Source organism: Protobothrops mucrosquamatus, unplaced genomic scaffold (genome assembly GCF_001527695.2).
Source record: "Protobothrops mucrosquamatus isolate PMUCROS unplaced genomic scaffold, P.Mucros_1.0 scaffold_154, whole genome shotgun sequence".
Taxonomy (NCBI): Eukaryota; Metazoa; Chordata; class Lepidosauria; order Squamata; family Viperidae; genus Protobothrops; species Protobothrops mucrosquamatus.
Genome location: NW_015386230.1, coordinates 1,450,518 through 1,466,892, shown reverse-complemented (window position 1 = coordinate 1,466,892; position 16,375 = coordinate 1,450,518). Strand labels below are relative to the sequence as shown.

The 16,375-nt window shown below is 38.4% G+C and overlaps 1 protein-coding gene across 1 annotated transcript in view; it reads left to right on the top strand.

Annotated features, from left to right (window-relative positions):
* Nucleotides 1-84: 84 nt before the first annotated feature.
* Nucleotides 85-16,375, top strand: part of SETD3 (SET domain containing 3, actin histidine methyltransferase) — a 52,967-nt gene continuing 36,676 nt past the window's right edge. The window contains exons 1-4 of the mRNA XM_015820302.1: nt 85-227; nt 6,937-7,046; nt 7,322-7,414; nt 15,730-15,878. Of these exons, the coding sequence (XP_015675788.1) occupies nt 6,944-7,046; nt 7,322-7,414; nt 15,730-15,878 (345 nt within the window). The 5' untranslated portion in view covers nt 85-227; nt 6,937-6,943. The remainder of the gene's footprint in view (nt 228-6,936; nt 7,047-7,321; nt 7,415-15,729; nt 15,879-16,375) is intronic.

The window sequence follows — 16,375 nt, the reverse complement described above, 5'->3', positions numbered from 1 at the left end:
AGCCGTCCTACGGAGAGAACTGGAAAACCAATGGCCGCGACGCAGTTCTTGGGCTGGAAGGCGGAGCAAAAGGCGAATGAGGGCAAACACTGGGCGTCCGACGGCGAGGGAGTTTGTGTGTGTCTATGCGTGTGTTCCGCGCGCGTGCGCGCGGAGGTGCCGTGGTTGGTTTAGCGATCGCCCTGTCGCTCCCCTTCCCCCCTCCACAACCCGGGCAGAGCCGTCAGGTGAGAGGATTTTGAGTCCCTTGTTGTCGTCGGTAAAAGGTAACGGGGAGGCCTGTTCTGTCACAACGTCACTCGTGCAGATTTTACTATGGGCCTTGACTTGGCCCGTTTCTTCCTCGTCCCTGAGTACTGGGGGGCCCTCTCAGTCCGAAGGATCGTCACCTGCGGGCGTTGTACTGGACAAGATGATCCAGACTCGTGATCTCTGCCTGTCCTTCCTCTTCCCTCTCCACACGATCACGCCCACATGGTTCCGTGTTGATTAACCTGGAAGAAGAACCGTCGCCTCTCTTTGGTTGCAATCACTGTTCACATTGATCTCATAGTTGCCCTCCCTGAAGGATTTGGAACCGTTGCTCTTTATGTAGCCTGTGAGATCTTTAGAAAATACTCTTATTATCCAACAAAACGTATACAGAATTGCAACTTTGATTGTGTAGCCTGAGTTAATCCGTTGCAGTTAAGTTTGAAAATGAGCCTCGTCCCTTAAAGGTGTACAGACCAATCGAGAATTTTTTCCTGGCAGCTCTCAGGGCCATCACTTTAAAACATAAAGTTTAAATTGTATAAGCATTAGTTTGTTTAGCCATCCACCTATTCTGCATTTCCAATCCCCCGTCTTTCATAAATAAAATCCCAATTTAACTAGTATCTGTTACTGATCTTTATAATTGTATTTAATATTTATGACTTCCAAATACTTAGGCCATCTTCATGTCTTCATATTTGCCTGACTATTCTGCATTTTAATTTCTTCTGTGCCAACTTTAAGATCTCCTTTTTTACCAGTTCTGTTTCTTTTTTTCCTTAGTCTCTCTTAGTTAATTCACTTTTTCTTTATTAGAACTTCCATCCTGGCTTTCTCAAACATTCTTCCTTGATCTTGATGTGAATGCTTTTATTTTCAATTAACCTCATACTAATAGTATTTACGGTAGTTTCCTTTTGTTTTGTGTGTATAATACAGTTATTTATCTGCATCTGCTATCCTACTATATTCCATTCTTCCTCCAAATGCATACTAGGGGTTAGCAATTTTCTGCAAAGGTTTTGGACTTCAGCTCCCATTAACTTCAGTTGTAGTTTAAAATATTTGGAAAATATTCTAATACTTGCTCTGTGATTTTTTTCTAACTATTATCCATTTTGTAGTCTTGCTCACACAATAGTAAAATCACATTTGGATTATTATGTGGTATAGATTTACTTTCCTGTATTACTTTATATGTCTTCTTTCTGTTTCCGAGGAAGAAAGATTGTCCTTTACCAATATAATATTAATCTTTTTTGATAATTGCTGTAGAAGTGAATATTATTAATAAATGGTTTCTCAAATTTGTAATAAAAATTTATATCATGGAATTGCTATCTTTTAAATCAACTTGATGCAAACTTTATAAAACATCTTAATGGAACATTACTAACAGCAAGAAAAAATGGTAAAAATACTAAAAACAATGCATTTACACTTCCTTGAAATGCATTACTGTCATTTTTAAATGAGTGGATTATTTAGTTCATCTCTTTATGTTTTACTAAACTTATTCATTGTTCTTTACGCAATTGTGGCATAATATAATCATGCTATGTCATGCTTATGGAAAATAGATTAAGGTTTAAATTTTAGTGACATTTTTGGATACTTTTAGAAAAGTTTCTGGTCGTTTTTATTTTGGAGGGGAATTGTTATTTGTTTCGATTTTATTTTGTATAGCTAAAAATAGTATTCAGTAAACATATCTGCTAATATATGCCATTTTTAGCCATTTTAATGGTATTTAAATTCCTGATAATTGTCAGGTAAAATAATAAACGTAATATTTTTTGCCAGCTCTCTTGGAATGACATTGCATATAAATAGTATGCAGGAACACTAGTTTCTTCCAGTCTAGTGCCTCTTACTTGTTCACTCTTCCATTTTTTAACACCCTCCTTTTTCTCCCTTTCTCATATCATTGCCAAAGAAGTGGCAGTTTTTATTTGAAATTTGATTTGCCTACCTGGAAGGACATTTGAAATGAAACCATAGGAAATTAGACCAAGGTGTATGAACTGACCTTTCCTGTTTCATATAAAAAAATAAGATATGCAGTTGATTTTGGAAAATTATTGCAAATTTATTCTTGTTTTTTAACTGATATTATACATTTGATCTGACTATATTTTCACTAACATCAAGTGATTCACGGAAACAAATCTTCATTGTGTTATTTTTATTTATTAAATTTACATGCCACCCATGTCACTATTGAGTGACTCCGGGCGACTAATTATTACTATTATGCTTTGTCATAGCAGCCAGATGTTCAGACTGCATTTCACATTTTTATCCCCCAAATGTGTCCTTAGACATGAGATATGCAGAAGGTGTTTGATAGTGTTAATAGTATCATCACAGGTTGTAAGCTATTTTTATTAAAGCTGCCTTTTGCAATTGACCGATGATTTGTCAATGTCATTGGTGTTCAAGTAGTGCTCCATTTGTTTTGGGATTACACTCAAGACCACCTATTAATATTGGTACTGTCTTTACTTTCTTTTATCATTGTGGTTCTACTTTAATTTGCAGGTCTTTGTATTTTTATTATGTTCTCATTTCTTTCTCTTTTATTCTGCTGTATCTAGTTACTGTCAATTCCACTATCCAGACTTTTTTTATCTTTCTTATCGGCACATACTTGTCTGCTTGAATTCTAAAGCCCCAGAGCATTTTAACTTCGTTTTCTGTTACTGTGCCTACTTTTTGGTCCCAGATCATGCTTGCATGCAAAATATATTTGTTGCAGAACCTCCAGATTTATTGTGGCTGCTCACTCCCATAAACTATGAAACTAATCCTGTCCTATTTTTATCTAATCAAGGGGGGGGGATCAAACAAACAGTTAGTGGTCCTTACCTAGCTACATATTCTGCCTGTCTTCTCAAGTTCTTCATAATGAAAAGAATCTATTTTTACATCATAAAAGATTACCCTTCTTACTTCTCCATGACTTGTCTCAACACTTGAGTCCAATTCAAGGCAATTCTAATTGACACTATCTGCAAAGAATGATAAAGATTTCTCACAGTGAAGCTCCAATTATTCTAGTTCCCCTTCTCCAACATATAATGAATGTAGTAAATGCCATCTATTCTGCACAGATGCAGTGAAAACTTGAGAAGTGAATTCTTTTTGCAGTATACATTGTACAAAGTACAATGGGGCTAATGATTGCCCTATTCCATGTTCAATCTGATCTATTAAGTTTATGCTGTCAGTAAAATAAGTTTAACATACTTTTATAATATGTAGTTGGTGTGAAAAAAGCCATTAACTCTATTATTATTTCACAGTCACTTTCAAGTTGTTAAGAGGGGATTTAGTTGACTAATAAACAAATCTGTCATACTCCATTGTGATAACTAATGTCAATAGAATTAAGATAAATACTTTCTATTATACAACTATCTTGCTGTTTATGAAAGGAAATTGAAGGGACAGCTTCACTAAAGTATCAGTTACATTAGCCTGAGTACTAATTTTGGATCTTGCAAAATGTGGTGACTGCTTTCCCCGCTTAAGTTCCTGCCCTTCTTTGCAACAGTAGCTAGGCAATTAATTATAAAATAAACTTTAAATCTCTTTAAGATCGAGTGGCTGTTAGCTAAAAGAAACAAAGCTGAAACCTCTGTGTTCAGGGCCTGCATACTTATAATTATTACGGTAGTTGCTAAGAACAAACAGAATGACTTCCAACATGTTGTGTTTTCCATTTTCCCACTGACTGACAGCAGCTGAATTATGGGCTTAAATGTATTTCTAGTCTAACAGTAAAGCACTTGCCTTCTCAAAAAGGGAACAATTTGGAAACTCTTTTGGTTGAAGGAAATGCTTTTTTTCATAGCTTACTTGGTTACCCAACTCCTATTCTCAAAGTTCAGTAGTCTTTCCCAACATGGGTTGGGCATTATTTTCCATAATTACATTGGCTATGTTTATTGGAATTACAGAAGTTGTAATCCAACACATCTGGAGAACATCAGGTGAGGGAAAGTTACTTTATAACATTTTACATGTTTCACATTATGTTTTCTAATTGTGATCTCAGCATTTCAGTCATAGGGTTTTTGGGTTATTGTTACCCAGTTTTGGTGGTATAATGCTTTGTGATTGTTATCAAATATCCTTTTGTAAGATATTTTTAAAGAAAGTTTTCTGCAGTGAAACTTTTTTACTTCTTTGAATTAGGCCTCAAGTATGAAAAAACGTTTTAAAATCTAAGATTATATTCTTATTCAAATTGTTTACCTGTATATCAGTTTAGACTCTGAAAAGCTAAATATGTGTATTGGAAAGAGTTGGGGAATTAATTTATAGTCAAAGATTTAGAATAATTACATGCATACAGATACTAATTTATTTTTATTTTTGTCTTCCCTTCCCATCTATTTATTAGATGTTAGGTGATACTTGATGGTCTAGTTTTGAGTGGAGGAAGTGCATAGAAAAATCTTCAGTGTCATTATTCAATTTATTTACCATCATAACATTCTTACATGAACTTATCTTACAAATAAAGCCATATTTTAATATATTATTTTCTTGTAACTCTATGAAACACTATTAATCTTTCTAAATGAAGTGATACTGAACAAAATATATCAGTCATGATATGGTATAATAAATCACATTACTTATATCTAGATACTAAAAACACAGAATTAATAATTCCATGTGCTAAAGTACAGGTTATGATGTGATGTATTGTAATATGATAATTCATGTATCTCCTTACAGTAATTTTTCATGCTTGGTTTCCTGTGCTCAGTGACATTCAGAGAACTGAAGTTGTTAATGTTCATGAAAATCTAGTTTATAGAATTGATTTTTTCTTATAGAACACTCTTTACAAAGAATAGTACATAACTTTGAACCTACTGAGTTAGGAAGTATTCAGATTCTTTGAGATAGTAAATGAAAAGTAGAAGTAGAGCTATTTACTTGATAAAAATTCAGTCAGAATCATTCTCTTTGTATGTGTGTTAAATGCAGATAATGATAAAACCTTATGATATATAGGCCAACAGCCATAGGCTGGAGTAGAAATTATCTAGTGACAATTATGAAATCTTTCTTACAGAAAGAACAAGATAATCAATAGCAGAAAGAAATTATAGCTGATTTATTGAAGCCATTGAAGAGTTTCAAAAGAACCAATATGCGTTCTGTCTATTATATGAGGAATTGGTCAACTCCCTCATTACCCCTTCATGTATCAAAACTAAGTCTGAACTCTGATTGTAATGAGACACATTACCCTGGACTTCTTTGAGACTACCCAAGGATATTACATGTCTTGCTCTTCCTCTTAGTATGATCTTGGTTAATTGACCATGTCTGGGGAAGGTAACTATGTGCTGAATTGCCTCCTTTTGTACTTGATCTGCCTGACAGTGGACTGGTGCAGTCCAAATTCTTTGAAAATGGTTTTGTGACTTTTTCCATCCTGGTGAGCATCAACAACTGTTTTTCAGAGATCATCTTCTTTGTTTAAGTCCTGATACACTTCCACATACATGTGTTGTGAAGATCAACATGTGTATGTGGAAGCTGTGGTGGTGCAGTGTTTAGAATACAGTATTGCAAGCTAATTCTGCCCAAAGCCAGGAATTTGATCCTGACTGACTCCAGGTTGACTCAGTCTTCCATCCTTCGGAGGTCAATAAAATGAGGACCCATATTGTTGCGGATATTTGTAAAGCACTCAGACTGCTGTAAAACACTATAAAGCGGTATATAAGTCTAAGTACTATTGTTATCAAATTTCGACTGTGTTCCTTTGTAGTTTTTGAGATACTTCAGTATGAATGCTTTCAAATTCAATAAGCTGAATATACATGTTAAACATTCACTTTTGTTTGCTTGAGTATTTTTTAAATTTTCTTTTAATACTATCTATCAGTTCTTACATACATGAAAATCCAGTTGCAGTTGGTGAACCTTCTTTGTTTGAAACAGGAAACAAACAAGGCTGTGTAAAGCATTAAAATGAAAGGACATTTTCTTGACACATTAAAGCAACTACGTCCTTTGCTTAGCCTTTATCATTTTTGCATGTATGTACAGGTAGTCCTCATTTAATGACTGGCAATTATATTGCTAAGCAATGTGATTGTTAAGTGAAATATCATATAACCAGACTGGACTTATGGCATCATTTCCATTGCAGTTGTTAAACAAATCATCCATGGTCATTAAGTGTGACATCACACGTGCAATTTGTGACTTACTATCAGCTTCTCATTGACTGCTTATTGGAAGCTGGCTGTTGAAGCTCACAAATGGCTATCAAGTGATAATAATTAAGCAGTGGTACAGGAAGGGTTAAATAAATTGGATTTTACTGTTGTCTTTGGGCTTGGGCTTGATAGGAATACTGTGACAGTTGTAAGTTGGAGGACCAATCATAAGTTTGAAATTTGCTGAATAGAGCAGTCATTAATTGAGGATTACCAGTTCATGTATAATTGGGTCTCTGCTAGTTACTGTGGAAATTACTTATTACACACACATGCAGAGACAATTGGACAATCTTCATAGCAGCTTTAAATCATATAACTGCTTTACTGCTTGAGGAGATGTACTTTGAAAATCATCTCTTTTGAATGCCCTGCACATCTTACATATTAACTAAAGAATGCTGCTTATTTGGCTGTTATTCTCTTAAAGCTAGAAGATGGGGAAAAAAAGCCGAGTGAAAACACAGAAGTCAGGTACTGGAGCTACAACAGCTGTCTCTCCAAAGGAGATATTGAATCTGATTAGTGAATTGTTACAGAGTAAGTATATTATCCTAAATTTTTTGACAGGGGAAGGGGATAAGAATATCCCAAGTGAAGAAGAAAAAATGTTTAGAATGCTTGTTTAGAATATTTTTGTTGAACAATTGTATGTAAGTCTTCTGTTTTCTGGATTCTGATATTGTATTCTGAAATATTTTATATTTCTAGTATTTAGAATGAATAGGATTTATGTATAACATTTGTATAATAATTTTCTGATGAATGTACACATTTACAGACATACAAAATTAAGTTTTTGCTTATGCTTACAGAATGCAGCAGCCCAACCCCAGGTCCTGGAAAAGAGTGGGAGGAATATCAGCAGATTCGAGCTCTTGTTGAGAGAATTCGTAAAAAGCAGAAAGGTATGTGAAGAAAGCAGTTTCTGATAGATTATGGTAAGACGTTGCATTGAAATAATGTTTAATTGCCTTCTATTGGTTTTGAAATGTATTGTTCAGGTTGTATCTATGTTATTTTTTTTCATCTTTCTCAGTTGCCACTGTTGCATTAGTGAAATGGTTGGCCATAGAAATAGATTTAAATAAATAAATTCCAAGCAAAATCAGAGTCCTTGGCTTTCTAAGATTGGTTGGGTTTTTTGCCTACATTTCAACATTTTGTTACTTGGTAGGTAACATCTTCTGTGCTAGAAGAATTGGATTTGCTCTCTGTTTATATACACTAGCTTGCCCTATCAGAATTGATAGGGGTGTTCTTTTTTCTGTGGTTGCTCCTTGATTAGGCTATTTATTGTGTATCCTTAATTTCACAACACATAGGCTTACAGTTTCAACTGGGAAACTAAGCATCCTAGACCAAGTTAAATCCATTTACCCTATGGAATTCCTAGCACTCAGAGAAATGAGCTATCAACATGTACATAGAGATAAACAATATTCACACACCATTCAAAAGAGACAATTAAAAAGCTAAAAAGGAAACAGAAAGACCAAAACACCTCTTCTCTAGCAAGGAGGATTAATATCAGACGGACAAGCAAGCAATAAACAATACCCTAACTGAGGAGCTACCAACTCAGAGAAACAATCGAGTATGAAACTCGATTGTATCAACACTGACAAAAGGCATACTATTGTATATAAATAGAGAGCAAACCCATTTCCTTCTAGCAGTAAAGATGTTCCCTAGCCAGGTAATGAACTGTCTGCAAGAAAACTATCAAGCTCTATCATATACAGTATATATGATTGAAAATTGGAGTCATTAGTGTAATGTATACCAGTATTCTCAGACATACTATTTTTATATTAAGAGAACTTTATTTTGAATTTTCATCTACAATTTGTAGTTGTAAATGAGGAAACATTTTCAAATGATATTTCCTAAAGTGCATTTTAAAAGATACATAAAATATATAAATGTGGAAAAAAATCTACTTGTTTTTCAGCCTCACAATGGTGCACAAAATTATTGGCAATGCACAATTGATTGTTTAGTTTTTTACCCAAAAGTTAAAGCAAGATTTTAGGGGGGGGGGGAAACCTTGTTAAAATCTTAGTGGATAATCTTGATTTATTATCATTTGCTAGTAGTGATTATAGTGAAATCAACAATTTGTTTCTAAAGATAAGCATTGTATCTATATATTTTTCTTATTTGTATTAAGTTTTTAAAAGTTTAATCAAAGTGCATATTGAGTGTGGAGAATTTTAATGATCAAACTGTACATTTGGGAAGTAATGTTCTTTCATTTTGTATAGTGAAAAATTATTCCATCTTAACTGTTCACTGAAGGATTCAACATGCATATTCACAATTTAGAACATGCATATCCACAAGTGGGAGAATAACTTGAAACTGCTTCTTCGGAGGTTTTCTTCACAGTTGTGAATGAAAATATTTTGTTTATAAAAACTGCAAATTAATAATGTAAATATACAGTATAAAAGTTTTAATATTTGTATTCAAATTTCAATAATTTACATTTCTTTCTGTGTACAGAAGTACATGCATATTCCTGTACCCAGCCCACCCACCTCTTATATCCAAGTAATCATTAGAGATGTTCTCTGTTCAGTTTTGCTGATAACTTTATCCAAGGTAGCATGGAAGGGAAAACTATGTAGAGAAGGAATGTTCCTGCTTGCCTTTGCTGGTTCAGGAGCTCTTGGTATTAATGGACATAAATGAAAAGCCTCTATGGCATCTGCAGGCACAAACACATTCAAAGCTGGAGACTGATTTGTCAGCCTGTTCCTGAAAATTGTATGCTTCTAAACACCATGTTACCAGATTTAACATTCTTTTTCATCTCCAGATACCTAACAATCGGTAAATTAGGATGGCCTAGTGAACATTTGAATGATGGTGAGGAAAGAAAGCTTATGGAAATATTAGTAGAAATACTAGAATCTAAGAGGTTCCTACAAAACCAAATGGACAAAGATAATCTCAGAGAAATACTTTGTTCACATAGGCTAGGCCACTAGGGCATCAGACTCCTTTGTACCAATGGGGAGATTTATTGGGTCATCCTAATGTGCATGGCTTTCTCATGGGTATAACTTTCATCTCCACATGTTCTTTCACTGTTTTTCTTTATAGGATTTAACCAGAGTCTATGCCACGGGTCGGCAACCTGTGGCTCCAGAGCTGCATGTGGCTCTTTGAGCCATCCCCTGCGGCTCCGGAGCCTCCTCCGCCATTTGCAGAGAGAGACAAGGAGAGAGAGAGGGGCACTTGCACTTCCCCTTTCTCTCTCTCTCTCTCATGCGAACTTGCCCCCTTGCAGGGCTCCTGATTGGCCCTGCGCCTGGGTGCCCCGCCCCCTGGGAGAAGGGCGGCCAGGAAGTCATTTTCCCGGGCTGACCCCGTCTGAGGCACACGTGGCTGGGGAGCCATGCGGGGAAGCCCCAAGATCCCCGCTGGGAGCGGTCCGCCCCAGCCTCCGCTGAGCTGGCCAACCCTCTCGCAAATCGCGGCCCTGAGGGAGAGCAGCCCCCTCCAATGCCCAGCTGGTGCCACCGTTGGCCAAGCAGCAGCAGAGCCGGAGACAGGGTCAGTGGCGGGGGAGTAAGCACGCCCCCCCAGCTTACTTGTACCAGGCGGCAGTCTCGGCTGGGGCATTGCTTCCTGGGCTGTCCCCGGGCTGTTCCCTGGGCAGCTGAGCCGGCCACATGTCTTGCCGGGCCGGGCGGCAGTCCTGGCTGGGCCGGCGGCCGGTGGGGGCATCGCTTCCTGGGAAACTGAGCCGGCCACGCGTCTCCCCAGGCCGGGCCGGGCGGCAGTCATGGCTGGGGCGGCAAACGGACAGCCGCGTCCCTTCGCCTTCCTCCGGAGGCAGAACTCCGGCCTCCTGCAGCAGGCTGAGATAGGCGAGCCCGAGCAGCCGTCTACTGCCGCCTCGGAAGATTTGCCGTAGCAGCTCCTTTTCCCCGTCGGCATCCTCCTCCGCTCCTTCGGAACCTTCACGCCAAAAGGCTTACTTGTACCAGACGGAAAGAAGAAAGTCCCAGAGAGGGAGAGCGTGGGGTGGGGGGAGAGCAGTCTTTTCCGAGGGGAGGAGAAGCCAGGATGGTAGAACTGCCCACACTTTAAAAATTTAACATGTATGGTAGAGGAGGATACATCACAGTGCAAGGGCATTGTAGGAAAGGCAGGGGGAGGGGGGGAGAAGAGGGATAGTAAGGAAAGAAAATGAAGGAAGCTCTGTAGCCACCCAAGAAAAAGCAAATTTAAACACAGTAGCTGCCAGGGAAGGAGGAGGGAGGGGAGGCTTGGCAACTCGCTGGAAGGGACCGATTCGGGCTTCGGGAAAGGCGCAAATCTTTCTGGATCAAGGCGGGGAGGGGCATTGGGGGTTCCGGCCTCGGAGGGAAGAAAATAAAGCTGATCCAGCCTCTTCAATCAAGTGCCCTGTTCCGTGCGCACACACACACACACATTTTGCGACTCCCAGTTTTTTCTTTTGTGAGGGAAACGGGTCCAAGTGGCTCTTTCAGTGTTTCAGGTTGCTGACCCCTGTCTATGCAATAGTAGACCCCTTTGAACTTATTTAATAGATATTGAATAATACCATCCCTTCAAAATCAGCTTTTCTACTGGCTCTCTTAAGCGAAGAGGGTTAGTGAAATATGGGCCATATATACAAAGGAGGATTTCTGTGTTTTCACCAGAATATATTTTTCACCAGAATCATAAGATACTTGTTTTATTTACAAGATAAATCCCAAATTTTGTAAGGCAGGGCCCCCCAACTTCTGAGCCATGGAGCACTACCGGGCCTTGGTCCATTTGGAACTGGGCTGTGGAAGTGGTGGGTAAGCACGTGCACATGTGCACAGCTCCCATTTTTTTGCGAGTGGTGGGTGCATGTGCCCACTGCTCACGCAAATGGAACTGAACGCATGCGCACGATCGCCTTCCGCTCACCCATAACCATTCCCTCTCCATGCCCCCCTGAGATCATGTTCCTAAATTTCTAACCAAATCTTTCCCATCTCAGACAGTATATTTGGATAAACCCTAAGAATTCATTTTAAATAATCTAGGAGGATAGAAACTCAGTCAGACTCCATCTCCTACAGGGCAGTTGGTTGAGGGAGACAAGTAATGTGTTCCTGTATCTGCAGGGAATACATTATATTGGCCAGGATCAGGGAAATTTATCTGTTTGTTTGCATTCGCCCTTCATTATTCATTATAACTCAAGGCAGTGAACATAATACACATTCCTCCTCTTTTCCTCACCACAACAACCTTGTAAGGTGGATTGGGCTGAGAGAGGGACTTGACCAAACTCACCCAAAGTCAAAGAAATACATTATACTGGCCCATTTGACATAACAAGTAGCTGCCTGGTAGCATTAACGTTTATTTAGAGAATCGGCTACAGTGAGGGAAAAAATTGATCCCCTGCTGATTTTGTATGTTTGTGCACAGACAAGGAAATGATCAGTCTATAATTTTAATGGTAGGCTTATTTTAACAGTGAGAGACAGAATAACAACAAAAAATCCCAAAAAATGCATTTCTAAAAAGTTATAAATTGATTTGCATTTTAATGAGTGAAATAAGTATTTGACCTCTTCACAAAACATAACTTAGTAGCTGGTGGCAAAACCCTTGTTGACAATCACAGAGGTCAGACGTTTCTTGTAGATGGCCACCAGGTTTGCACACATCTCAGGAGGGATTTTGTCACACTCCTCTTTGCAAATCCTCTCCAAGTCATTAAGGTTTCGAGGCTGATGTTTGGCAGCTTAAACTTTCAGCTTCCTCCACAAATTTTCTATGGGATTAAGGTCTGGAGACTGGCCACTCCAGGATCTTAAGGTGTTTCTTCTTGAGCCACTCCTTTGTTGCCTTGGCTGTGTGTTTTGGGTCATTGCCATGCTGGAATACCCATCCACAACCCATTTTCAATGCCCTGGCTGAGGGAAAGAGGTTCTCACCCAGGAATTGATGGTACATGGTACATCCATTGTCCTTTTGATGTGGTGAAGTTGTCCTGTCCCCTTAGCAGAAAAACACCGCCAAAGCATAATGTTTCCACTTCCATGTTTGACGGTGGGGATGGTATTCTTGGGGTGACAAGCAGCATTCCTCCTCCTCCAAACATAGCAAGTTGAGTTAATGCCAAAGAGCTCGATTTTGGTCTCATCTGACCACAATACTTTCAGCCAGTTCTCTGAATCATTCAGCTGTTCATTGGCAAGCTTCAGATAGGCCTGTACATGTGCTTTCTTGAGCAGGGGGACCTTGCGGGCACTGCAGGATTTCAGTCCTTCATGGCGTATTGTGTTACCAATTGTTTTCTTGGTGACTATGGCCCCAGCTGCCTTGAGATCATTGACAAGATCTTCCCGTGTAGTTCTGGGCTAATTCCTCACCGTTCTCATGATCATTGAAGCTCTACGAGGTGAGATCTTGCATGGAGCCCCAGACCGAGGGAAATTGACAGTTATTTTATGTTTCTTCCATTTGCGAATAATCACACCAACTGTTGTCACCTTCTCACCAAGCTGGTGATGGTCTTGTAGCCCATTCCAGCTTTTGTAGGTCTACAATTTTGTCCCTGGCATTCTTGGACAGCTCTTTGGTCTTGGCCATGGTGGAGAGTTTGGAATCTGATTGATTGATTGCTTTTGTGGACAGGTGTCTTTTATACAAGTAACAGGCTGAGATTAGGAGCACTCTCTTTAAGAGAGTGCTCCTAATCTCAGCTCGTTACCTGTATAAAAGACACCTTGGAGCCAGAAATCTTGCTGATTGATAGGGGATCAAATACTTATTGCACTCATTAAAATGCAAATCAATTTATAACTTTTTTGAAATGCATTTTTCTGGATTTTTTGTTGTTGTTATTCTGTCCCTCACAGTTGAAATAAACCTACCATTAAAATTATAGACTGATCATTTCTCTAATTTGTTTATTAATTCCATGACTGAATCAGTGAACAAGTCACACTATCATGCCCCCAAATTAGCAGACTGCAAAGTTGTGATACTTCTGTATGTACATGATGCAGTTCTCATCTGTTACTGTCCAATAAGGCTTAGGAAGGCAATGAATTCTATAGTCCAATACTGTACATGGAACAGGTTGGTACTTGCAAAAATCTAAAGTCATGGTCATTACTCCAAAGACCAAAATGGAAACACATTTAAATACTTGAGAATGATTTTCCATCCCAAGGAAACTGGATGGCCTGTTGTGATTATGTGTCCCGGTTCTTCAACAGTCATCAAGCATTTTTCTTTAATCAGAGGCAGATTAATACTAGCAGTATTAAAACTTTTCCATGCTACAATCTTGGCCCAATACTGTAAGGAACCCTTTCCTCTGTTTTGAGAAGAATGCTCTTGTGAGACCAGAGTTTCATCATAAGTCACGACAGTCGTGTCAAGCCACCCAATTTTATGACTTTTTTTGTGGTGGTCAATTGAACACTGCAGTTGTGGTCAATTGAACACTGCATTCCTATTAGCATTTTTTGCTGAAAACTGGCCCCAAAAGGCCAGTTCGTGGCAAAAGTTGTAAATCATGTCATGTGATCATGGAATGCTGCAAATACCTATAAAGGCGAACTGATTGCTAAGTGCCCAAAATGCAATCAATCGTGTGACCATGGGGGGGGGGAAGAGTGCCACATGGGAATTCTGGAACCAGCTTGTTAATATCTTGGGGGGGGGGGGTCCATGATAACTTCAAATGGTTGCTAAATGTCCAGTCATTAAGCAAGGAATACCTGTATCTAAAGTTGAGGTTAGGGCATTGAGGCTAATGTTAAACCACTAGCTAAAGCTTTAGTTCTTCTGTCAAGCTTATATCCACTAATGGGAATAATTTTCATCAAGTTGGAATAATGTACACAAAAACAAATGACATAAAGGATACCAACATTCATATGATCCTTGGAGTTTGTACCAAACAAGCAATTCTGCAAACAAGAAATTATATTGAATTCTACCTACATTTTCCAAATTAAACCTTTTCTCTAACTTAGGTGTAATATTTTTCCCTTGATATTATATCATCTAAGATCCCACATGAAAAACATGTTTAGAATATGTATTCTATATATAATGATAGAACATATAGTACTGGGGATATCAAAAGTGTCCAGATGTATTGTTGACTGTAGAAAGTAACCCTTATGTGGTTAGAATTGCTTACATCCTTACATTTCCTAAACTGATATACACAACTAAACCCTTTTCTTAAACTACAAATCTATAGCAACACATATCCACTATAGATAGCTCTCATTTAATGATAGTAAATGACTACTGCAATCCTTGCAGACCATGTCAAGCAAAGATTGCAGGTCATTAAGTCCTCCTTGTGACTTCCCACTGACTTCCAACAGCAAAGTCAGTGGGGAAGTTGGCAGGAAGTTACAGGTTTTGGCCTGTTCATAAACAGACTAGTGTGCAGGTAAACGGCTGATGTGGTCTGAGTTACACAGGAAGTGGATGTCATGGAGAGTGGAAGGGCATGCATGTGGCTGCTGCAGTCTGGCACTAGTATGACTATATGTGGGGTGGATATTCCAAAGGGTGGGATATGAGTGACTTCTGCAACCATGTGTGAGTTCAACTAGGTGGGGAATGGGTGCTGTAGAGTGTGAGAGGGGAAACAAGACAGTGTTGGGAGTGAAAGTTATTTACAGGAACGACTTGTAACCTTCTGTACTGGCTTCTCCATTGACTTTACTTGTGGGAAGCCAGCATGGAAGATCATAAATGGTGATCATGTGACTGGGGTACTGCAACCATTGTAAGTATGAGCTGGTTGCTAAGTGCCCAGATTGCTCTCATATGACCATGGGGTTGCTGAGGCGGCTGGGACTTTGAAGACTGGTTGTAAGTACTACAGTACTACTCATTCAGCACTGTTGTAGCTTCGGATAGTTGCTGGATGAGTCATCATTAATGATTTACAACTGGTTATTTAATGATCATTTGGAATTATGGCCCATAAAGCACTTCCAGCTGTCATAAAATGTGCTGCTCCTTCCCTGCAGTCACCAGTCAACTATTGATACCAATACCACCAGCTCAGAAGTACATGCAGTTTACTTGCACATATACTCAGGGTGCACTGTTTTAGTTCATTATATTTTTCACATATCAGTGATAAATAAATAATGTACATATGCTTACTAATAATAATTTGTTGTGTATTTTTGTCTCCAATTAAATGTGAACACAGGTTTATCTATTATATTTGATGGGAAAAGAGAAGATTATTTCTCTGAATTAATTAAATGGGCCGGAGAGAATGGTGCATTCACAGATGGTTTTGAAGTGGCTAACTTTGAAGAAGAGGGTTTTGGATTAAAAGCCACACGTGACATAAAGGTGAGTAAAATGTTACTTTGTTTTTTAAAAATATTTATTTATTTCTAAATATTTAATGCTGCTTCATCAAAATAATCTAGATGGCTTACATAGGTAACCTCAGAGATAAATGTGTGGTTCCATTCCTATTCATAATTTTGGAAGGAAATTATACCATGAAAAATGGGATTTCCAAAAATGAGGTATTTTAAAGTTGAATTTCAATGATGCAATCTTGGGATGCTGCAAGATCATGAGTGAAATGCTAGTGGTTTCCTGTGTATGCGCTCCTTTACTTAAGGGATGGCAAAAAAAAGTGTCAGAATATTTCATTATGCTTGAGTAGATTTGCCAGCTTTTTATAATTGTTTGAGAACTAAGTATACCTCTTCTCTTCCAAATATAACGATTAATTTACCATGAAATATATACTTATTATTTTGGTCAGAAAAAAAATGCATGTAACATGCGCTAGTGCTTACAGTCTTGCCAGATTTTTCAGAAATGCAGTAGACACT